This window comes from Sceloporus undulatus, chromosome 3 (genome assembly GCF_019175285.1).
Source record: "Sceloporus undulatus isolate JIND9_A2432 ecotype Alabama chromosome 3, SceUnd_v1.1, whole genome shotgun sequence".
NCBI classification, from domain to species: domain Eukaryota; kingdom Metazoa; phylum Chordata; class Lepidosauria; order Squamata; family Phrynosomatidae; genus Sceloporus; species Sceloporus undulatus.
In genome coordinates this window covers 219,099,439-219,124,379 of record NC_056524.1, presented here as the reverse complement: position 1 = coordinate 219,124,379, position 24,941 = coordinate 219,099,439, and the positions used below count along the sequence as shown (strand labels likewise).

The 24,941-nt window shown below is 41.4% G+C and overlaps 1 protein-coding gene across 4 annotated transcripts in view; it reads left to right on the top strand.

The window, feature by feature from the left end:
- The window catches only part of DGKG (diacylglycerol kinase gamma), a 124,446-nt gene that overhangs the window by 64,190 nt on the left and 35,315 nt on the right, over positions 1 to 24,941 (top strand). For all 4 annotated transcript variants that reach the window (XM_042458001.1, XM_042458002.1, XM_042458000.1 and 1 more), the window contains 2 exons: positions 2,677 to 2,837; positions 7,021 to 7,085. In XM_042458001.1, the coding sequence (XP_042313935.1) occupies positions 2,677 to 2,837; positions 7,021 to 7,085 (226 nt within the window). The remainder of the gene's footprint in view (positions 1 to 2,676; positions 2,838 to 7,020; positions 7,086 to 24,941) is intronic.

The following is a 24,941-nucleotide window of genomic DNA, read 5'->3' as shown; positions in this document are numbered from 1 at the left end:
CTTGAATCAACTATTGATCAGAATGGCGACTGAAGCCAAGAAAGAAGAAAAAGTCTAGGAATGGGAAGGGGGGCTGTGAAAGAACTAGACAAGATCTTAAAACATGAAGATATACAACTGAACACTAAAGTTAGAATTACCCAAGCCATTGTGTTCCCCATCACCATGTGTGGATGTGAGAGCTGGACGGTGAAAAAAGTGGATAAGTAGAAAATCAACTCATTTGAAATGTGCTAGAGAAGAGTGCTGAGAATAATGTGGACCACCAAAAAGACCAACAGATGGATTATTGAACAGATCAAGCCTAGAATCTCCCTGGAAGCCAAGATGATCAAATTGAGCCTGTTGTACTTTGGCCATATCATGAGAAGACACGACTCATTAGAAAGACAATTATGCCTGGAAAGGGAGAGCGAAGTAGAAAGAGAAGAAGGCCACATATTACATGAATGGACTCAGTCAGGGAGGACATGGGACTGAATTTTCAGGACCTGAGTAGAGCAGTTGGAGATGTCTCATCCACAGGGTCTCCATGAGTCAAGGCTGACTCAAGGGCAGTTAACGACAACATCTATCAATCTATCTTTTGCTTGCATTTATATTCACTATCATTGCACTGGAGCCCAAATCATTATTGGTCTTATTACTACTTCTTAATATTTGATGACCACCCACCTTCATTTAATAAAAAATAAATAAAAATTTGCATACCACTGTGACACCTATTACCAAGCCTTTGGTAACACTACTTTTGTTGTTAACTGCCCTCGAGTAGATCTCGACTCAAGGCGACCCTATGGTTGAGACATCTCCAAGACCCCCTATCTTCTACTGCTCTGCTTAATTCCTGCAGACCCATACCCGTGATCTCCTTAATAGAGTCCATGCATCCAGCATGTGGCCTTCCTCTCTTCCTACTTCCCTCTACTTTTCCCAACATTATTGTCTTTCCAATGAGTCCTCCCTTCTCATGATGTGTCCAAAGGACAACAGCCTCATTTTGGTCATCTGGGCTTCCAGGGAGGTTTCCGACTTGATCTGCTCTAGGATCCATTTGTTTGTCCTTTTGGCTGTCCACGGGATCCTCAACACTCTTCTCCAGCACCACATCTCAAATGGATTTATTTTCTTCCTATTATCTTTCTTAACTGTCCATCTCTCACATCCATACATGGTAATAGGGAAAACGATGGCTTGTATGATTCTAGCTTTTGTATTCAGTTGTATATCTTTGCAGAACTAGGATCTTGTCTAGTTCTTTCAAGTCTTCCCTCTCCATTCTTCATCTTCTTCTGATTTCCTGACTGCAGTCCCCATTTCTATCAATGTTTGATCCCAGGTATGGGAATTATTTTACTATTTCTATTTCTTCATTGTCTAGGTTGAACTTGTGAAGGTCCTTAGTGGTCATTATTTTTGTTTTCTTTATGTTCAACATTAAGCCTGCTGTTGCACTTTCTTCTTTGATCTTCCTTAGTAGGTGTTCCAGGTTTGTGACATTTTCTGCTGGTATATGATGTCACCTGCATATCTTAGATTGTTGATATTCCTTCCTCCTATTTTCACTCCTCCTTCTTTTGTGTCCAAGCCTGCTTTCCTTATAATATGTTTTGCATACAATTTGAACAAATAGATTGAAAGGATACAAACTTGTCTGACCTCTTTGCCAACTGGGAGCCATTCTGTTTCTCCATGTTCTGTTCTGACAGTAGCCTCTTGTCCTGACTACAGATTTTTCATCAGAACTATCAGATGTGTTGGCACTCCCATGTCTTTAAGGGCATTCCATGCCCTTTCATGATCTATGCAGTCAAAGGCTTTGCTGCAATCTATAACACACATGCTTATTTTCTTTTCGAATTCCCTGGTGCACTCCATTAGCCATTGTATGTTTGCAATGTGGGCCCTACTTCCTCTTCCTTTGCTGAACCCCTCTTGGACCTCTGGGATTTTTCACTCGCATGTATGGTTGGAGTCTATGTTGCAGAATTTTGATCAGAATTTTGCTTACAGGGGAGATCAGTGCTTACAGTTGCTATAGTCTTTTGTATCTCCCTTTTTGCGGATCGGGATGTATATTGACCACTTCCAGTCTGTTGGCCATTGTTTTGTTTTCCATATCTGTTGACATATGTTGATTAGCACTAGAGTTGACTCTGTCAATGTGGATTGCAGTAGTTCAACTGGAATATCGTCTGTTCCTGATTTGTTTTTCACTATTTCTCTTAAGGGATGTGATGGCTTAGTGGTTAAGATGCCAATCCTGATGATCAAAAGATCAGAAGGTTGGCAGTTCGAGGCCCGAATGCATGATGGGGTGAGTTCCTGTCACTAGTCCCAGCTTCTGCCAGTCTAACAGTTTGAAAGCATGCAAATGCAAGTAGATAATTAGGTGCCACTTTGGTGGGAAGGTAACAGCATTCGGTGCATTCATGCTGGCCGTATGACCACTGGATTTGTCTTTGGAGTATGCTGGCTCTTCAGCTTAGTAATGGAGATGAGTACCTCCCCCCCCCCCTACAGTCAGTTATGACTAGACATTCATGTCAAGGGATTACCTCTACCTTTACCTCATTTCTCTTATTGCAGTAACACTACTACTCCCTCTGTGAAGTTTCACAGTTCCATCAGTGATATTCTGTTCCTTGTCACATACAATCTTTTTCCATTCCCAAGGTTATGAAGGCGGCAATTTAATTAAAGTTCTGAAGGACATTGAACACAGTATCGAGGTCATGCTGGATCGATGGCAAATTGATGTCATCCCCAATGACAAGGAGGAGAATGGGGACCCCGTACCATACAGTATCATCAACAACTATTTCTCCATAGGAGTGGTAAGCAAACTGTCTCTATATTTCTCCCTTCCTCTTCCTCTCCCTTGCTCAGTAGTACCGGAACACCTAGTAACCACTTTTTGTGAAGCAAATTTATGGTAGAGACAGACTATTGTTTCAGAGAGCAAAAGATGATACAACAGAAACATCATCAGCCATTCTGTTCATAATCATTTTTTCAGCCACAATGTCACCTAAAGTCAAATTGGTTTTGTAGATTTTTTAAAAAATACCACAGACTGTACCACTGGCAAAACCTGTTTACCAGTGTCATGACACTGAGAAGATAGATAGCATTAGCAGCACCTTTAGCCAATTCACGTCTGTAAGTCAAGGTGCAGTGAGGTTTTTAAGTTGTTGTTTTTAAACATGACATCTTTAAATTTGCAAATGCAAGACTGAAAAGCCTCTGCTGCTCTTGGGATGAAGTTTGTAAAACTTGCAATCATTCTTACATTCCTGTGGGAATGCATTGCAGACTTGTGATATGAGCAAGCTTTCTTCTGCATCAATAAGTTTTATTTTTAGTTTACTATAGATGGATTTCTTTGTGAGAAGAGGGGAAAAATAATTCTGGTCCTTATGCTGAGGTTTGAGGTTATCTCTTGCAACATGTTGTGGTTTCTGAGCAGTGGCTCCGTGCTTGAAAGCAAATGACTTTGTACACACATTTCTTTAAGAAGAACTAAATGGTGAGGCAATCATGGAAGGAGCTGGAATGAATATCATGGGACTTGGGCAGCAATTCCCACTGCAGAAATGATCCAGTCAGACACCATTTCAACTGCCATGGCTCCATGCTATGGAATTCTCAGAGTTGTAGTTTGTTGAGGCACCAGAGCTCTAATATACATTTACAGTGGTCCCTCTACATTCACTGGGGTTAGGCATGAAAGACCCCTGTGAATGTGGAGAAACTGTAAATAAAAGAACACTATCCTTTTAACCTAATAAAACACCTCTCTAGGAATCTCCAGGTCATCCAGTGCAACTCTGTAGTCAACATCTGCCACAGAGTTGTGCTGGAGGTCCTAGTAAGTCCTAGAGAGAACATATAAAACAATAACGCAAATAATCAATCCTCAAAAGTCAAAGCCACAAATGTGGAGGGCCAACTGTATATTAGATTCACTAGTGTTGGATTTGTTTTCACAAATTTGAGTTCACAGATTTAATACCTGGGAAAAAATTATTTTCCTAGAGGCAGTACTTTCCCAACTCAAATATACACCAGCCGTAGAGGGTAAGGAGTAAGAACAAGCCTCTTTTGTTGGCAGAAATCTCCTTCTACCAGCAGATTCTTTTTCTGATGGATGATTTCATATATTGCAGTCATCTGACAAAACTACTGTGTTTGCAAAACTCTGTGGACAAAGGCCCTAAAAAGGGGACAGGAAGGAATGAGGCAAGACAGGAGTTGAACTACACCATATCCAACCCTCATGCAGTTCAGGGACAAATGGTAATAATGTCAACACAAAGGTAGACCAGTGTGAACATAGGTCTGAGTAGTTTCTAGTATTCCAAAATTGGAAGGGTTTGGATTCAGCACACCTTGAGGTGGTCTAGTGTTGGTTCATCAAGCCTTTCACCATCATGCCTAGTTAGGTTTGCACATATAATGAGCCATTAGTAACTCAGAGAGGTAAGGTTTTACTTCATGACAAATAGTTCCACCTGAACATGAGACTGATCTGTACCAAGAGACTCACTTCTTTTCTCCAGTCAACAACAGTAGCAAGGGGAAAGGGTGTACAATAAGAATTCCATTATTGGAAAAGTAATTTTGCTTTTCTAGACAGTTTATGTAGACTTGCAACATTTGGAAAAGATTTTCCCTTCCAGCCATGTGACTTGTAGATACCTGGTGTTCTGATTTAGGATTAACTCAATCTCAATCCCCTCTCCCTGTAGACATGGGGGGAAAGGCAAGCTTGTGATTGTCCAGATGTTACACATCAATACATGTTGCTTGCTTAGTATTGACAAAAACATATCTGCCCTATGAGTGTGCTTTCTTGCTATAAAGCAAGCTCTCACAATATTTTTGGACTGCAATTTCCCTCAGCCCTAGTCAGCATAGTCAATGGTGAGGAATGTTGAGAGTTACAATCCAACAACGCCTGAGGTACTGCCCTTTCTATAACTCTGCTGCCTTGCCATTTTGTCCAATTGAGAATTCTGTGCAACAGAATGGTTTCCATACTCTGCCAACTGGTAGAAGTTGGCCCAATAAAAGATATCACTTTAATCTGTGTTATAGTGTTGCTAAGAAGTCGCTCACAACAGACGACTAGTTTAATGTTCTTACATGGTAGAAGAAACAGCTGATTTAAAAAAACACAGAAGCATTTGTGTTTAAAGCTGGTCTCATATTATATTATGGTTCCATTTATAAGTGATTGATGATTGTCATAACTGTGTTACAGACATAGCAGTGTGTCTTACAAATGGCTGTAATTGATGCACTGACCTTTTAAATTCTGTAGTCCATGATTAATATTGCATTAAATAACTTCAAATCATTTTATGCCTTGCAGCCCTTTTAAGGAAAATTACTTTAGTGTAATATGTAACATTATATCCATAGATTTGTTATGCATTATAATAAATTGTGTTGTGCTAGCAGGAGATGTAAACAAGCTGGCCACAGTACTGTGGAATCTCAGTGCTGACAAGGTGCCTTTAAATACTACCATTTCATTGAACATGATGACAAGTGGTTTCACCTCCATGAGTCTAGGCTGCCATGTGCTGTTTCCCATCTTCTCCTTCCCTCCTTTATTTTTGGCTGTGAGAAACACAGGCCAGCAGCTATATCACTAACAGGAAGTTTTGGATTACAAATAGATCAGGTCATGGGCTCACAGAGTTCCCTGCCTAGTGACACCTCTGCACCCAATCACTGAGATGTGGGTGATGAACAGCCTGTTAATCCCTGGATGAAGTAAAGCACATTCCTAAAGCTATCCAGATTCAGAGACTGCAAGACAGGGCTGTGTGTTACTATTTGTGACTACACACTCTCTTTTTCTCTCTTTCACTTCCTCTGTCATGTGGCTGTGCTTGAGCTTTAATGTTTGCTCAAAGAAATCAATTGCAAGAACTTGGAAAAGTTACCTTTCGGGACTACAGCTCCCAGAATCTCTAAGCCAGTAAGGTCAGTGACTGTGTTTACCAGGGAAATGGAGGAGCAGTAGTCATGTAACAACTCTTCTTAGCTTCAAGCTGTCATATATTTGTGCACATGACATATATAAGGAGCATTGTGTTTTGTTGGCATCCCAAACTGTGCTTAGGGCAAGAGTTAGAAATCAACTCTTCTTGAACTGCAGTTTCATGATTTAGCCAGTAAAAAAAACTACTGAAGAATGTCTGAGAGATGTAGTCCAATAACATTTGGAGGGCCATATATTCCTCAGCAATGGCCCAACACCATTCTATACAGAAGAAGTGGACAATCTGTCTTCCTCCAAATTGGTGGTTCTCAACCTGTGGCCCTTCAGCTTCTTTGGAATTGGGTTCCCAGAATCCCCAACAATTGGCTATGCTGGATCAGACTTCTAGGAACTAAAGTCCCTAAGACCTGGATGTTGAGAACCATTGCTCCAGATGTTGAACTACAGTTCCCATGAACTTCATTACTGGCCTTACCTCCAGGGCCTTGTAGAACTTGGAACTCAGCAACATCTGCCTATCCCTGCCATAGAATATTGTTTTGAGGTAGTCTTCACTGATTTCAGAGCTGCTTTCCCCTTACATTTATTTCTTGCCATTTTATGAATACCAAGATGGTATGCTTGTCCTATGAAAGACTGTTGACCTAAAAGCATGACACCTTTGTTTACCTCTATCTTAAACACAAACTGTAGGGAAAGCATGGAAGAAATAGAGGAATGCACAAGAAGTCATAACATTGAATTAATTGGTATCATGATTCTGTCATATCTTATTAATAATTTCTCTAACTTCATTGTACCCCTTTTCAGCTTTAACTTTCTCTATCAAACAACTCCATTTATCCCACCAGATCATTTCCTTTTTTTGACCATTATATTTTCCATTTCTTTCCCTTAAATAATCAAATATGCTAAGAGTGATTTTGTTCTCTGCAAGCCCTCCTTTGTTATATATACCACCACCACCTGTTCCCCTCTCCCGCTCTCATTTTCTTATTTTATAGGATGCATCCATTGCACACAGATTCCACATGATGAGGGAAAAACATCCTGAAAAGTTCAACAGCAGGTAAATAGTTTTTGCTGTCTCTAATGTTATTGCAACACTAAGAATAATGTGTTAATGGAAGGATAAAACCAATTGCTTAGGTCAACTTTTTGCAAGGATGGGTTTCTATAGTCTACTTTTGTATTGTTTTGTTTTAATAGATCTCTATGATCCGCTAACCAGATCCAGGAAAAAAAAGATACACACTTAAAATTATAGGATTCTGATTCTTGGAATTTTCTTTCACTACCAGAACTCAATGGGGCTTACAGTCCTTCCACAAATACTCCCACTTCTGAACACACCTCCATTATCTCCTGCCACCATCTTCAATTCTAGCATCCTAATTTAGGGAATGAGAGAAAGGGACCATTCATACTAGGAAATAACCTGGTGTGGAAACTGAGTTATTTCCATGGCATTCACACTACCTCTCAACTGCACTTGGTGTGGTTTGTAGGGGGTGCCAAAAACCCCACTTGATGTGGTGCATTTTCCACCTGGTCACCTACCACATCTTTTTTATCATGCTGCAATGATCCAGATCTTGGGTAGCGAGAACTCAGTACCGAAGAGATCCGGATCACACAGGTTTGTTTTGAAAATGGAAGTACCTCCATTTTCAAAACTATCTGGCACCTCATCTGTCCTTCCTCCTCTTCTGCTCCCTCCCCCATGCTCTTCCTCCCTCCTCTTCCTCTTCCTCTTCCCCTTCCACACCTGCCAACATCCTGCTCTTCCTTACTCCTTTTCCTCTCCGTTCCCTATGCACTTGCCGCATCCTTTTCCTTCCTCCTCTTCCTCCCTCCTCTCCCCCCCCCCGCCCACCCGCTCGCCCGCCCAGGATTGAATCTCTCTGTGGCATTTTAACCCATTCCCAAGTGTGAATGGGAATTGGGACAAAATGCCATGGAGAGATTTGAGCGTGGCAAATTTATGGAAATAACCTGGTTTCGACACAGGGTTATTTCCTAGTGTGAATGGGGCCAAAGATATTTTGTTGGTGGGTTTGTTAAGCTAGTATATTAGAAATCCTTTACAGTTTACTGGAAATTCACCTAGAGACCTAGCAATAGACCCAGATCTACCTTCTGCTTGTCTCTGGTGTGTTGCTTGGAGAAGTTTTCCTAAGTTGGAGATGGGATGGGTAGTACTGAGACAACTACATTTTTTCTGTATTGCTCTGTTTGCCTAGGATGGAGTTGTTAACAGGGTGAACACTGTTTGCTATATATCACCATCTGACTCTGGATTCTGTAGTCCAGCTGAGAAAATAAGTGATTGTATATTCCAATTTTTCTCAGAGCCTGGAGTGCTGGACAAATGTTTTCCCTGGCATATCTGCACAAGGCCACTGCATAACTGTATTCCGCCCCTGTGGGCTATGATGCTCATCACTCTATATAGAAATCACTGTGCAGCAGCATAGTAGGAAGTGATCAACAGGTGAAGCTTTACAAAGCATGGAAATAGCAATTTATATCATATATTCACCTGGTAATGATAACCCACATGTACACAGAAATTTGCCCACATTTGGTGCGTCATTCATTTTCACAACTGACAGAAATGGAAGTATAGCCATGCAGGCTTCCTTGGATGCAAGAGATAAAGGATAATCATGGCTGTTCTGTGTTGCTTCACACCTTATAGAATGGCAAGGGAATTGTGCAGCGCTCTGGATATTATTGAACTTCAAATCCCAGCATTTTTCACCACCAACTAAGCTAACTATGGCTTCTAGGAGTTGTGATCCAGCAACAATTTGGAAAGCCACACACTTCCATATTATTTACCATTCCCAGCCAAAAACCAGTGATGTTTTCAAGGTCTGCTTTCCAGTGGTGGGCAAGGCAAAAGGATGAGGCCAAAAATATTTCAGCTTAAAGTTCTTACCCTCAATAACGTAACATTGGGGAGGGCATTTTGGTCTTTAGAATGGAGGGTAAACACTATATAAAAGCTGGGAAACCACCAAACCCCAGGAACCCAAGAGGGCCAGAATTAGTCACATGGCCCAAGAGTCCCCACCTCTGTTATACATAATGGCTTTTTCTGTATTTCTGGAATCATATTTGAATGGTGGAGTTTGATGCTGTCTCTAGAGCTGCAAAATTGTGCTCCTTTTTCTGCTCATAGTCAGTCTTAGTTTAAGGTCTTTTAGCCCTTCTTGCCTAATAACTGATGCATCATAGAGTTGGAAGAGACCACAAAAGCCATCCATCCCAACCTTCTCTTCTCTGGGCTAAACATGCCCAGCTCCCTAAGTCACTCCTCATAGGGCATGGTTTCCAGACCTTTTACCATTTTGGTCACCCTTCTCTGGACACTCCAGCTTGTCAATATCCCTCTGGAATCATGGTCACCAGAACTTCTGCCTCATCTTGTATTTATGTGGTCTGTGTGCATGCACTGATCCATAGAAGCTGCAGCTTTACTAAGCAGAGAGATACTCAAAGAGCGACAGAGACAAAAAAATCTGGAAACAACTGCATAACCAATGGGGAAACACACTTTTTAAAGAGTGATATTTAAGGCACTAGCATCAGACTGGAAGTGTGTGAAAAACTTTGTACTGTTGCAAAAGACTGAGGAGCAGAATAAGCTTTCTAAAGAAGTTATGAAGTTCGAAGCTTTCAAGTGGAAAAGCATGAGTTAGGAATTATTTGTATCTTGAACAGAGATCAGAGCTTGGGCCATTTTCGCAGGGGATTTCTGGGAGTTGTAACCAGAAGAGGTGTCGCAAGGCGTGAGGCGCACACTCGCGGCGCCACTTCCGGTGTGCGACGTCTGGACGCTGAGCGTGCGCAACGTCAAAATGGCAGCGCCCATCTGTATGCTGCGCCGCCATTTTGACATAGTCGTTATGCACGAGGGGCAAGGCGCGTCAGGAAGCGCCGCCCCTCGCACGTAACTACGGCACCCCATAGGGCCCATTCGGAACGCGCCTATGTTCTATCAGAGATGTTTAGAGCAAGACCCAGATCTGTTTGTCCATATCACCAGTCTGGCCAGAGGTTAATGTCCAATAAAGGAACATGTCAATTGGATTTAATAGATACCTGACTTGCTTAGATTATTTGTATGATGTGAACTTTTAGCTACATCTATTTTGAATGTAAAAGCCTGGACTGAGTAGATGACATGATTGTTGTTGTTGTTATTGTTGTTGTTGTTATCACCTGCTCAAAACATTCTTCACATTAGATGAGGGATCTGTTCTTGGACTACAGATCCTAGCAGCCCTAGGCATCATAAGCACTGGTGACAGATGGTGGTAGCTGTACTGTACATCTGTAGGGCTGAACAATTCCCACCCCTGCTGTCTTGCAGTTCATTACATCAGGTCGATGGCATGAAATCCTGAAGCAATGTGGCCTATATCTCATTGTACAAAATGTAACTATTAACAGTGTGCAGGTCTTTATATTTTGGTTTGTGCATAGGAAGCTGGAGACTTTGGCTGTAAACCCAGCTTCATTCATTCACACTTTATAATTACATGGAAATTCCAGGGCTGGCAGGAACAGGTTATCAAGGCAAGGCACAATATCAGGTTAGAACTAGCTCACACTTCATTTGAAATTCATTTGCAGTAGGCTGGTCTTGCAGTTCACCAAAAAAAATGAGAGACTGCCCTTTTAGAATGTAAGCCTGAGGGCAGGGAACCATCTAATTAAAATGATTGTATGTACAGCACTGTGTAAATTTACAGCGCTTTATAAATAAAGGTTAATAATAATAATAATAATAATAATAATAATAATAATAATAATGGCCTATGTAGGATATATTCAGGGAAATACTTCAAAAATTCTTGTGTTTAGTGATATTTTAGAAATTCAGCAAAACTCCAACATGATCCAGGGCTCCTACTATAATGAATTTTGTTTTTTATCTTGAAAACATATCTTAAGGGACAAGGGTGAGAATTTGAAATGAGAAACTCCAGGGTGGTGACATTTTTAAATGCAAGGATGGGGAATGTGTGATCCCCAAATTCAGACTACAAAACTCTGATCCCTAGCCATATTAACTGGGTCTGGTGGGAGTTGGAGTCCAGTAACATCTGGAAGGCCACAAACTGCCCACCTCTGCTAATGTTTGGTTAACAGAGTCAGATTATTCAGCAGTTTTTCACTGGTAGCATTCTTTCACCCAAGCTGAAGTTTCTATATGGTAAAGGTATAATTTAGTACATGAACAAATGTCATTTTGGTACAATGCATTAACAAACCTACCTAATATGGATAGTACAATACTAGCTAGAGCTAATCAATGAATTCCAAGTTAGAGAAAGAGGTAACTAGTTATATACAGAATGATTGTATGGATGCAATTTTCATGAGCAGTAAACAGGGAAAAGATGAGACTACCTCACAAATGTAAAAGTATGGAATCTCTAGCCTTTGCACATTTTCTACAGTTCTCTGTAAATTAAGGTTGACCTGAAACCCTTAGTGTGCAATATTTCAATCATGGGATCTTTGAAATGAAAAAAGAGCAGAGCAGTATGGAGGCCTGATAAATATAGAGAAAAGATGGAAGAATGTGGTAAGTTTGTTCTGGAGAAGAGGAAGGTGAGGGTGTGGTGGAGCGTGGAGGACAGGTGAGCACCCCTCAAACACCTAAAGGACTGTCACATAGAAGAGGGCAAAGATGTATTCTCTGCTGCCCTGACGACAGTACTACTTCTAACAGATTTAAGTAACCAGCAAGTGAATTTTAGCTGAACATTAGGATAAATGTTTTGATGACAAGTCGTGACTATAGACCTGATTACTGAGTGTGAGGTTCTCTCTTATTGAGATCTGCCACCTGTTGGGGATGCTCTGACTCTAGATTTCCTGCAGTAAGATAGGATGGCCTCCAACCTCCCCCACCACCTTTTATGATTGTATGACATACCAGAATCTGGCACCTTGTACCTAGTAGCTTGTAGCATGAAATTTTTATTAGACCTACAAATGTAAGCTTCGGAATTTTGAGCATGTTCTGCACATTTAAACATTTTTAGAAATACTGTCAGCTCTGACATTTGCAAGAAGTAACTTGAAAAAATTGTCACAGGTTTTCTTCTGGCCACTATATGTAGTTTTCTGGCCCTTCTGTGTCCCATTTCTTCCTCTTCAGCTCACTTCCTTTTCCCTACCACATTCCCTTAGGGAAATTCCACTATTTGCAAAAATCCACAGTTCACTGTCAACAACAACAACAACAATAGTTTAAGGGCATCGAGCATCTGCATATATATTAGATTTCCTTGGTGAGGAGATTTGTGTTTGCTTACTGCACATAGCCCTGCCAGGAGCAGGCTTGTGCTGTAAGAAAATTTCACAGATGGTTACATTTTCCTTTAATATTCGTGTAAAAATATGATATTTTTGTCTGGCATGTACTGCTGCTTCTTGGAAGCTGAAGAACAGGTACCAGGCTAGTGGGAGGAAGTACTGTGGAATGAAATGGCAATTACGCATCCATTTACCTGAGTTCTGCCCTCTCCCTCTGTCTTCAAAAGACTTGGCCTTCAGCCTGTTCCTTGGCACTCTTCTTAAGCTGTCTTCCATGGTGAACCACCCAATCTACATCTCTATTCACTGTTTACCTTTTTATGCCTTTCCACCTCTCACATGTGGCCTATTCTGGTTAACCATGGATTTCCTGTCCAGCACCCATGGATATGCATGCCTCACCAAGTATGTACACAGTTTTGGTCCATCAGCAGTTTTTGATTGCACATAGCATCTCTGTGGAAGGATGGCACATTGCACATGGGCATAGGTAAAAAGGATTTGAACCATTCGTTTCAATATTGTGTTCTTGATTATTGTGGATTCTTTACACATTCTGCAAGGGATCCTCAGGAAAAAAAAATGTAGCTTGGTAGCAGAACACCTGCTCTGTAAGCAAATGGTACCAGTTGGCAGCACTGAGAAAGGGTCTCTGCCCAATTGAAGTGAGCATGGATTGCTAAATGGATGGTCTGACTATGACTACAGTGACAAGATTAATAATAGTGAACAGGTTTCCCTTAAAATTAATTTGTCGATCAAAACCACTCTTTCCCTATATTCTCCAGCCTTGTGTGTTAGGATGTCTTCTCATGTAGCAGGAATGGTATAACTCAGAACCAAAGCTTGGAAGAGTTCCTTTTTTGACTCTAACTCACAGAATTCTGACAATTGTCATCCAACTGTAGTAACTTCTCCAAGCTCTGCCCAGAGTCCTCAGAATATCCTTCAGTGGAAAAACAGAAGTGTGGCAGATGCTCAAGAGTTCCTTGGCAGATAAGTCAATGTGATAGATGTTCTCTAAATGTAGAAAGATTCAAAGCCACTGGGTTAGAGAAATGGCCTGTCTGGCTCAGTACCCTATCTCTGAGGAGGGCAAGTTCTGGATGTGTTCAGAGGAACTGCATGAAGCAAGTGCTGAAAGATCTGCCTAACTTTTAAACTGCTGTGAAAAGCCTCTGTGGATTAAAGCGAAAACCAATACACCTGTTGAAAACCATATTGTACATTACATCAGATGAAGGCTTTCCCAGGTAAATTTATACTCAAGCTATATGGAGAGTTGGTATATAATACCTGACAGAAATATTGGAAGAAAAGTATGGTGCGATAGATTCAATTTGTGGCCCCTGAAAAAAAAAAGCTGGAGCTTCAACCTCAGGACTGATTACAAGAGTGTACCCAAACTGCAAACCTGAGTCTCCAGGGAGTTTGTAACCCCAACCAGCACAGGCTGAATTCCTCTTCTCTGATCTGCATTTCATCTGACCAGGAGCACTGCTGTCTTGTCTGGATTAAACTTCAGATTTTTTTCACCTCATCCTGTCCATTGCTGATGACAGATGCTGCTTTAGCATGAAAACAGATTTCTTGGAGTTGGATGGAAAAGAGAGATAGAAATGAGTCATCAGCAACATGGCTATTGTTTAAATTGATAAGAGGCAAAAGAGAGAGAACATAATTGGTACAACCATTATTGTTGTTGTTTAAGGCTTTTGTTTAAGGCTTTTTTTTAGGAGTTTTGAAAACTAGTGTTATAGTATCAACTGTCTTCTGGCAATTTTTCCATTAAGTGGGATCAAAGCCTTGAAATGCTACTCAGTAGAATATCTAGAATCACCCAGCCAGCATGGTCATACTACAGAGTGTAGGTGGATCTGGACATTATAATGAAAATAATGTAACTTTTGAGCAGACTTGAGTTATTATGCAGGCTATGTCTTTTGTTTTTGCCTGGGATTATAACTCCTCTCTCTCTCTCTCAGCTTCAGAAGAAGGCAATGGCAAATGCCCACCAAACAATTTTTGCCAAGAAAACCCTATTATGATAGTGTTGCCTTAGGGTCACCACAACTTGAAAGCACACAAGCAACCAATATGGTTCCTTGGAAATTACAAGAACTCAAAACAAGCAAATCTTCTAGAAGGCAAGATGGCAACTTACAATTCTACGGAGAATTTTCAAGAGGAAGTTTAGCACATTTTCATGGGGGAGGAGATAAGAGGGCATTCTTCCTGCAACATTTTCCTTCATTCCCCAAATTTCTAACATTGGAGTAACTGAAATTTCAGGAAAGCCAATGTGATGTAGTGGTTTGAGTGGTGATAGGACTCCAGGATATATGTGCTTGAATCCCCACTCAGACATGGAAATCCATTGAATGACTTTGAACAAGTCACACAAGTCTCAAAGGAAGAAAATAGCAAACCTCTAAATAAAACTTACAAAGAAAATCCTAGAATAGAGTCATCATCAGCTGAGTAAACTTGAAGGCACATAAAAACAACAGAAGTTTGCATTTAGAGATAGAGTTTAGGTGTCTAAAGAAAAGAGGCAGGCAAAGTTACCAAGGGTATGTGAACACCTCAAATATAAGAGTTCTCAGTGTGAATAATTTTCAGTGTCTCGCTCGGTACAATGCAAGAAATTGGGGACTGAAGGAAAACTTCATTTGGGGGCAGAATTCTTATGGGAGCAATGCTCTCATCCCCACCTCCATAGCTACATCCTGGACATTGTCCAAAGAGATGCACAACACCTCAAGGCTGCCTTATTTAGTTCTAGATTTTGTTTTTTACACCTACAGGTGGCCGGAAGCAGAACAGCTGCTCTTTCTGTCTTTATAGCATTACACCAGTCTTTAAACCTTTGAAAGGTTTCTGGGGGTCTGAGAGAATTTTGGTACAAGGAATGAAGCACAGAAGCAAAGCACTTCCTGTGTAAACAAGCTCTATTAAGTTACCATGAACCTTGGGCCTCTCGTGGAGTCATCTTAGGCCAAAGAAAGGCCATCCAATGTCCATTTTATAAAAAGGAGGGAAAGGACAGACATATACCCAGCTTTCCTAATCTTGGACAAGCAAGGCAACACAAGCATATTCCCCAGCTGAGAGTAACTGGAAGCAGAGTTTGTATGTTTTTGTTTTTGTTTTGTTTTTCCAAAAAGAAGGAAGGAAGGAAGGAAGGAAGGAAGGAAGGAAGGAGAAACTAACTAGCTCACTCCAATTACTGCAACAGTTCTCTTCCAAAATATAACTTTTCTGAGCTCTGGAGGGGATTATTTTGTCTTTACCTCTTAATTCCCATCCCACCATCCAAAAGCAGCCTTAAATCTCAAATACCTAAAGCCAACCTATCCTTAAAAATGTAGCCACCAAAATTCCAAGAGTAGGAAAATCATTTTTGTGGCAGGAGGATTCTGGGAGCTGTCATCCACAAAAATGATTTCTCTCAATCTACTGTACTTACATAGAAAGCAGCTTTCTACACTTTCCTTTAGAACAGACTAACTCACTACATTTTACTGTCTGAGGAAAAATGTTCAGATACCTTGCCCTTATTCCAAACCAAGGTGCAAAGGACCAGATTATTTCAGTGCACCAGGCTGGGGGGAAACCCAAACAAACAGCACTCACAAATCACAAACCCTCCAACTGCCCTGATTTGTCAGAGACAGTCCTGATTAATCCTGTTGTCCCATTTTTTCATCTGTTTTTTAAAAAAATCCCACTTACTATCTCCTCTCATTTTCCCCCTTGTCTTCAATTTACTTCAGTTGCTGGAAAACTGAGTTCAAAATGCAAAAATAGCTTGCCCTCAATTAACTCGGCAGAGAGGAGAGGAATGCCCTTTCCAGCAGGCTCAGGCAAGAACAAACTTCTGGAGCCTGTTCTAGTTCATATGTCCTCTTTATTAATAACTTTTGTCATCTTAACTACATTTGGATGTTGCTTGATCCACACATGTATTGGTTTCCATCTGTGAAATGTTGGAAGGTATGCACTCCCTCTCCTCGGCTGTAAAAATTCTAAAATGATGTAAGTAACTGTTAGTGTGTTGCTTCTTGTGGCATCTGATAGCTGTTGCTTGCGATTGATGCCTTATGATAGGGCCTGCCCCACATAATTCCGTGATCGTAAGGAGGAACTAGGCTCAGTGAGAAAGATTCAGACTCTGAAAGTCCCTCTTTTTTTACGGTTCTCCCTGCCATAAATTAGGAACACTGAAGAGCCAGAACTCTGTGATTACGCCTTAGCATTGACAGTTGTTAAGTCTCTGTGTGCCTGAGCAAGAGCCAGCAGTTTGCAAGGGTTATCAGTAAGCAGGAAGGAGCACTCATTGTCCTGTTCCACTTCTCAGTGATAAGCCAAAGAGCTCTGTTCAAGGGGTGCAAAACAACTTAGAGACCAAACTGATCACAAATTCTGATACTCATATACTTGGTTTTTTCTATAATATGTGTGGCCTCCCTTATATACAAATGCAGTTTTTGACATTTTGTTCAATTCTAAACTTGCGTGCACTGTGGGTATTTTTCGAATCTGTAATGTTGCAATTGTGTTGCAATATGGAAAAAGAATAAGACTGGATCTTGGTCCTACAAGTCTCAACTGTTCTATGAACAGAGCACAGTTGTTGTTGTTGTTGTTGTTATTATTATTATTATTATTATTAACCTTTATTTATAAAGCGCTGTAAATTTACACAGCGCTGTACATACAATCTTTTAATTAGGCGGTTCCCTGCCCTCAGGCTTACAATCTAAAAAGACACGACACAAAAGGAGAAGGGAGTGGTGGAGGGGAAGGGGATGAGGGCCAGCAGTTCTTCTCTACCTCTGAGGCCTGGACCAAGGCAGTTCTGGAGCATGTAACATGATTGTGAAGAAATATCTGATAATATTTTGGACATTTCTTCTGAAAATCAAGCCGAGCTTCCAGGGATTGGAACTAGGATGACATAACACAGCGTATTGGCCAGCATGACATTAGGCCATCCCCAACTTTACTACACTTATTTTCCCAAGTCCTTCTAGAGATATAGTTATATAGATATATAGGAATAGAGTGTTACAAAATTTGCAAAGTTGTTTTCCTTAATTGGCAGGCCAAAATTGAGCACACTTTGTTCACCTGTGTGCATTAATTCCCTCTTCAACATCTTCAGCATGCAGTTTTTGAATCTCTGACGACACCTCAAGCAGTGTCAGGATAAGGCACATTGCTGGGTGAAAATAAACACTGCCTGTCGTGTGTGTTTGTATTTAGTAAATCAACCTGTCTTCTCTATCTTCTCTTTCTCAACTTGAACGTAAGCAAGTTTCTCATCCCTCCGAAACCTCTTTACATTTTGCCATTTCTCTCCTGTTTATCTCTGGAACTATTGACAAAGTCCTCATCTGGAGATTTAAAGTGCATATACCAGATTGGTTGCCTAGCCTGGAAAAAAATAGGCCTTCCACTGACTAAAGTCTGTCAGCAATTTCCCACTAATATAAAAATTATGGAAGTCATATCAGTTTCTGCAGTATGTATTTGTTTTTATCCTAAATTTTATTATATTCTAAATTTTATTCTATTCTAATGCTTAGATCAATGTAAAAATAACAATAAAACATAACTAATACTTTATTGTAGTGTAACTGAACACCATACATATGACTGCATACAATTTTAATCTACAAAGTCCTATGCAGAGTGGATTATGTCCATTATTATCTTTCCTAGGTTGGGACAAGAACTATTTCCATAGGTACAGGTAAATGTGTGAAATGGACAGCTAATTATAATTATAACTCTTTCCGGTAGAGCAATATAAACAGACCTAATGGTTCATATAAAGATATTTACCACTTACCTGGTGTCCATGTGTGTTGGACTACAGCCCCCATTAATCCCTTGCCAGGCCAGCCAACAGTCATGCTGGATGGGGTTGATGGGGTTTGATTCATCTGGCAAACATCAGGGAGAGGGATATTAAATAAAATAATAGATGAGGAAATTTTAGCCCATTCTCATCCCATGCACAATTTGGATTGAAGTTGTGTATCTTTAAAGTAAAAGAAAAAAGGAACTTAAATTACACAATACAATGTATCCTGCAATTTTAGAAGCATAGTCCACAGCTTTCCCTTTTGCCTCTGATAAAATAATCATGATGCCGAAGCAGAGATCTGAGATCCTTCTTAATCTGAAACTAGGTATCTGTTACACAATCTCACAACATATGACAGCCTCCGTCTCTACCTGAAAAGCACAGCTCTGAAGAAAATGAAGTAATGATTACCCATGTTTAACATACATACTACCCTTTTCATCCATCCTACACTGAACATCTCCTTTCAAGATCTATAACTTTGTTCTGCTACTTCGTATTGAATCATGTCAAGTTCTATACAGTCCACAATCCAGTCAATGATCATAGTTAATGAGGTAGCTATTCTAGCTAGGGCCACCTTGCTTGTTTCCCCACTTAGTATGTTAATGTGATCATTCAGCAAGCACACAGAGCTACTGTGCTCTTTGGTCTTTATGGAGTTAAGTAGTAGTGACTTGAGTCCACTTCTCCAGGCCCAAATTGTCCCCATGAAGTTCAGCAAGATTAGTGTACTGTCTCTTAGCATGAAAAATCTGTTCCCAAATATCATCCGTTCAGTGATCACTAAGCTAGATGCAAGGCAAGTTTCTCTTTCCTCTGAGTAGTGGTAAATGCTTGCACATTTTGTGGTGGAGGTACAAATGCATACATTTATATTGAGGACAACCTGACCATGAAGTAAAGTGACAAATGTTCTGTTGTAACTACAGTCAGCCTTCTGTATCCACTGATTTTTTTTTATTCACAAATTCAAGCAACCACAGTTTGAAAATAATTTTAAAATGTCTAAATTCCAAAAAAAAAACCCCTTAGTTTTGTCATTTTATGTAAGGGACCCCATTTGACCGTGCCACTTTGAGCATCCACAAATTTTGTTATCCATGGGGGGTTCTGGAACCAAACCCCAGAGGATACCAAGGACCCACTCTACTTGGAGCAACAGATAGTTTGGCTGAGCAACCATTTTTTTGTCTTTGTGATAAGTTAATAAAAAATGGAACATGCTGGTTCTTTGGAGAAAGCTGGTTGAATCAGGCCTGACAAGAGAAGGTAGAACAAAGCCAAGGGGTCCAGTAAGGCCTGGGGCCCAACTGTATTGCATATGGTTTTGTCTTTCTGACCTTGGAAGTAAAGGGAGAAAGTCCTCCCACCTGCAGCCAAGTCAAGCTCCAGATGCCAGAGTCCTTCCCCTATTTCCTTCCCACATAGGCTGTACTAAATAGCTGTCTTCCTCTCCTTGATGCCTGCCTTCCAAGATCACTGCAGGTGCACACATTATGATGGTTTTTTTTTCCTTTTAGCATGTGGTGACATTTACATATAGATACAGCATTTGAACAGGTCTTTAAAATACATTCCCAGTTATTTGTGTGATTTGTATAAATTGCCAAGCCATCATCTAAGGCCCCATTCATACTGGGGTAAAAGACATGATGGGAACTGGGATGATCCGGATGCCCCTCCCCCGAATCGCTCCGTTAGCAAGTGCCCACTACAAATTTGAAATCGAATGCATTTTGACAGAAATCGAATGCATTCTGTCTGCCGGCGAGGTGGCCGCTGTCAATCAAGCGATTGTCATGGTGACGTTTTGCAGGGCATCGGAAAGTGTCCTCCCCCTCCTCCCTTTTTTTAAAGAGCCAGGCACAGGGTTAATTTTTTTATAAACCTGTGGGCATTTGGGTCAGATCTGCCCCGTCCCAGGCAAAGGATGGAATTGTCATGCATTTTTTTATGCTTTTAAAAGCAACATTTGTAGCTTTCCCTTTGCTCCAAAAAATTGTTTAAAAATGTAACACTGATTGTAAGTGAAGTCTTTTGCAACATTGTAGCTTCCCCCTCTGCTGAACTGACCCCTTTCCTCCTGCTTACACTTTGCCATTGCCTTCCACTGAGGCTGAGAGAGAGTGACCTCATGGAATCAATTGGGAATAAATGGGAAATGCAGCGCATTAATAATAATAATAATAATAATAATAATAATAATAATAATAATAATCCAGGAGCAAGAGGAAATAGCAAGCACACAGACATGTCACCCCCCCAAAAATGCGCATAAATGGTCAAAAGAGGCTGCTTGAAAAGGGGGGGTGTTGCTTTGATTGGGGGTTGGACTGGATGTCCCTTGGGGATCCCTTCCAGCCTTAGGATCATGAGGGAGAAAAGCAATGGGGAGGCTGCGGGAGCGGGAAGTAGACCACCACCCCTTTTCCCTCTGACACACACACACACACACACACACACACAGAGAGAGAGAGAGAGAGGAATCTCTCTCCCTGCTTCAGCTGCTGGAGGCCTGCTGCTGCCTGGCCAGCGACCCTCCTCCTCCTCCTCCCGCCATCCCCTGGCTGCCAGGCTGGCTCTCAGGGGAGCCCCTCTCTGGGTGCCAGGCTCCAGGCTAGAAGCGGCTACCTCCGTGGGCATGCAATGTGCCCTCCTGGGGTTGGCCAAGTCCCCCAGTAAGAGAGGCGGCCTTGAATGGCCCCGGAGGGAGCAGGGGCCAGCAGGAGAGCAGGAGGAGGAGGAGGAGGAGGAGGAGAGCATCCCCTTCCTCCCGGCGCCGGGAGCCCTGCCTGCTCCTTGCCCAGCAGCAGCCCTTCTTCTCAGGGCTCTTTCCTCCTCCCCCTCCCCTCCGATGAGGGGAGGAAATGCCTTGCCCTTTGCCCACCCTCTGACCTAAATCCCTCCCTCAATTTGCCTCGATCGTGATCGAGGCAAAGTTCTCATTCCCAGGACCCGGGGTTTTTAAAAAGAAACAGTATTTGCGCCGATTTCAAAAGACCCGCGCTAGGGGCCATTTAACACGGAACAGGTGTGCAAGCTCCGGATTCGCTTGTGTGAGATTCGGGGTGAGTAGGAACTTCACGTGATTGAATCGGTTTCAGAACCGATTTTTTTTGTAATGTGAATGGGCCCTAAGTTCCTTGAAAGAAATAATTTTTCAGGGTTTTATGTACAATAATTGCCTAATTTAACATAATGTTAGAATCTGAGGGTTTTAGAATGTCCAGGAGAGTGGAGACACTGTAGCATAATGGTCTGATCCAAAAATGAATTGTGTGATTGAATATGTTGCCACTAAATGTCTTGGAGCCCTTTCTCACTTCAGAATTATGATGCTAGGATTCCTCTTGAAATGTAATAGAAACATTTTATGGAATCCTTGGATTTATAAATTAGGGCGGGGTACTGACCGTATATACTTGACTTTGAGTCAAGAAAATTATGCCCCAAAATTGCCCCTAAAATTTTGGTTAGATTTATGTAAGGGTCAATACATCAGTAGTGCTTAGAAAGGTCATAAAGCAAGCAAGCCTTATGCCCCAATCTCCATTGAACAACAGTTCCTTCCCTCTCCAGTCCGTTTTGCAAGCCTTTGCTTCCTTGGTTTTTTGTGGGGTTTTCAGGCTATGTGCCCATGTTCTAGAAGAGTTTCTTCCTGACGTTCCGCCAGCATCTGTGGCTGGCATCTTCAAAGATGCATCTTCGCCCTTCATGGAGAAAAGAGAACTCCCTGGGGCTCCCGCCAGCTTCTCTGAAGATGCCAGCCACAGATGCTGGCAAAACATCAGGAAGAAACTCTTCTAGTACATGGGCACATAGCCCGAAAAACCCACCAAAAACCATGGGTGCCGGCCATGAAAGCCTTTGACTTCACCTTTGCTTCCTATTGGAAAAACTCCCCATTTAAAAACACTTGTTTCTCTCTTGCTCCATTTTTCCTGGCTTCATATGAAAAAATCTCCCCAGTTAAATCCACTTCTCTCTTGCTCCGTTTTGCAAGCCCTGACTTCCTATGGAAAAACCTCTCCATTTAAATCCACTTGCTTCCTTACTCAATCCGATGTTAAAACCTTTCATCCAGCACCTAGGAATCAGTTGGGAGAGGTCCAGAGAAGGAGAAGGAGGGAGGGAAGTGGTATTTCCCCCTTTCCATCCTTCCTTATAACCCCCTAAATTTTACCCTCAATTTATCCACAAGTCATATCAAAATCCAGGATTTTGACCCTGAAACCTTCCATTGACTTATACATGAGACTTGTACACAAGTGTATATGGTAGACCTCTCAGCCAGAGAGCTATAGGCGCAGTACAGAGCGCCTAAAAAGGCACCCTGCTGGCGCCTGTTTACTCTCTGTGGGGAAGCTGCAGCTGCCAAACCACGTGGCTTCCCTGCGGTGTAAAAAGAATGGCATAATAAGTGCACCACTGGCGCACTCATTATGCAAGCACCGTGCAGATGCCATGCGGTGCTTGTGTAACAATGGCAGCACCCATGTGTACAGGGCGCCACCATTTTGACACCCTCATCACGTGCTAGGGTTGAGGGGCGTCTGGAAGCATTGCCCCAAGGCAACCCTAACACATGACGAGGGCATCGGAAAGCGCCGGTCTGTACCAGCCCCTAGTTCCTTACCAAAGTACAGGATCCAGGATTGCATAAGATGCAGTCATAACATTTATAGTGCTGTAATTATATAGTATGACATGGGCTTTGGTTCAAGTAGGTTATTACTGATCCAGTTATAGATAAGGTTAGCATGACTAGTGGCAATATAGTCAGCCCTTCTTATACATGGATTCAAGCATCCATGGTTTGAAAATGTTCAGAAAAAAGTATAAATTTCAAAAATTTCAAAAAAAGTTTATATTTCAAATTTCAAACCTTGATTTTCCATTTTTTATAAGGGACATCATTTTGCTATGTCATTATATTTAATGGGACTTGAGCATACATGGATTTTGTTATCCACGGGGGATCTTGGAATCAAACCCCAGCGTATAGCAATGGTCCACAGTATTTCCTTAAGGAGAAAGGATTGGGCTCAGCTATTTTTGATCCTATCCCTTACCATCATTGGCTTCAGCCCCAGTATGTAGTTTCCATCACAGGAAATACAAATCTCAACAAGAACAAAAAAGCTCCAGTACCCTTGTTCTGAGCAGTCATAGGCATATAGCTCAAGTTGTTCTCTACTACTGTGAACTGTGAACATTGAGTTTTATTCACACATCTTTTCATGATTTTTTGCCATTCAGGGCAAAGTTTACACAGAGGGGGTGTTCCCACTTGCGATTTACAATGATTTTAAATACAGCGGTTCATTATAAAGCAACTCAAAATACAGCGAATTTTATCTCACTTTTCAAATCGCTTTATCTTCATTGTTCCCATTTATTTAACGTTTTATTTTGATTCGCTGTAATTGTCCTGGTTTCGTTCCCATTCATGGATGAATCGGTGTATATTTAAACTGGTTCTGTTACTTTTTCGTTCACATTCACTTGTTTCGGCTGTCAATCAAAGCGACATCATCATGACGTCACAATAATTCAGAGTAACATGCACCGATGTATCCTGTACCTGTGTCCCCACTACCTGGCCATTTTTAATTTGTTTTAAATTTCGTGTTGTTTTTTTTAAAAGAGCCAATGAGGAGGCACTTAAAGTGCCTATGAGCCTAAGCTCTGAGTCCTGTAATTTCCGGTCTCTCTTACATTTGTTATTCGTGGGGAAGGATGGTTGAGGGAGAGAGAAAACTGCCTCCCCAAAGCACTTCTGCTTGGCTGCCTTGGAAGAAAGACCCCAGAGAGGCTGGGGGATGTTCCTCCAGCAAAGCAGTCATCCTTCTGGCTTGGAGATTTGGGGAGTGATTTTTGGAGGGCGACAGCCAATGAAAATCATCTGCATCCGAGGCTCTTCTGTTGCGTCTCCCCAGACAAGAAGGAGCCTTATTCGTCCTCTTCTGTGTCTTCCCATATTAACTGCCATAACTCAGTGCTAGGGAATCCTGGGAATGGTAGTTTATTATGGCACCAGCACTCTCTGGCACAGGAGGATAAATGTCTCACAAACACAACAGTTCCCATAATTCCTTAGTACTGAGCCAGGGCAGGTTAAGGGGTCTCAAACTGTATTATTTCTACAGTGGGTTTTGAACTACAGATGAGGGTTTTTTCATAAATTAAAAAAGTTGTTACTTTATAATTTACCTTATATATATATATATATATATACACACACACACACACACACACACAAATATACATTCATATGCGTATATATACATGCGTGCAAACACACACACACAAATATGTATGTGTGTATATACCTATATGTTTGTGTGTGTGTGTGTTTATATATATATGCATGTGTGTGTGAGAGTATTCATATATAAACGTACGTGTGTGTGTGTGTGTGTGTCTGTCTGTCTGTCTGTCTGTCTGTCTGTCTGTCTGTCTCTATCTATCTATCTATCTATCTATCTATCTATAATGTGTTTGCGTGTGTGTTTGCCAAATCGGATCAAGGAGGAGAAGGCAGTGGGTTTAAGTGGGTAGAGACTCTGGATCCAAAGCCCAGGGTTGGAAAATCGGATCAAGGAGGAGAAGGCAGTGGGTTTAAGTGGGTAGAGATTCTGCATCCAAAGCCCAGGGTTGGAAAATCGGATCAAGGAGGAGAAGGCAGTGGGTTTAAGTGGGTAGAGA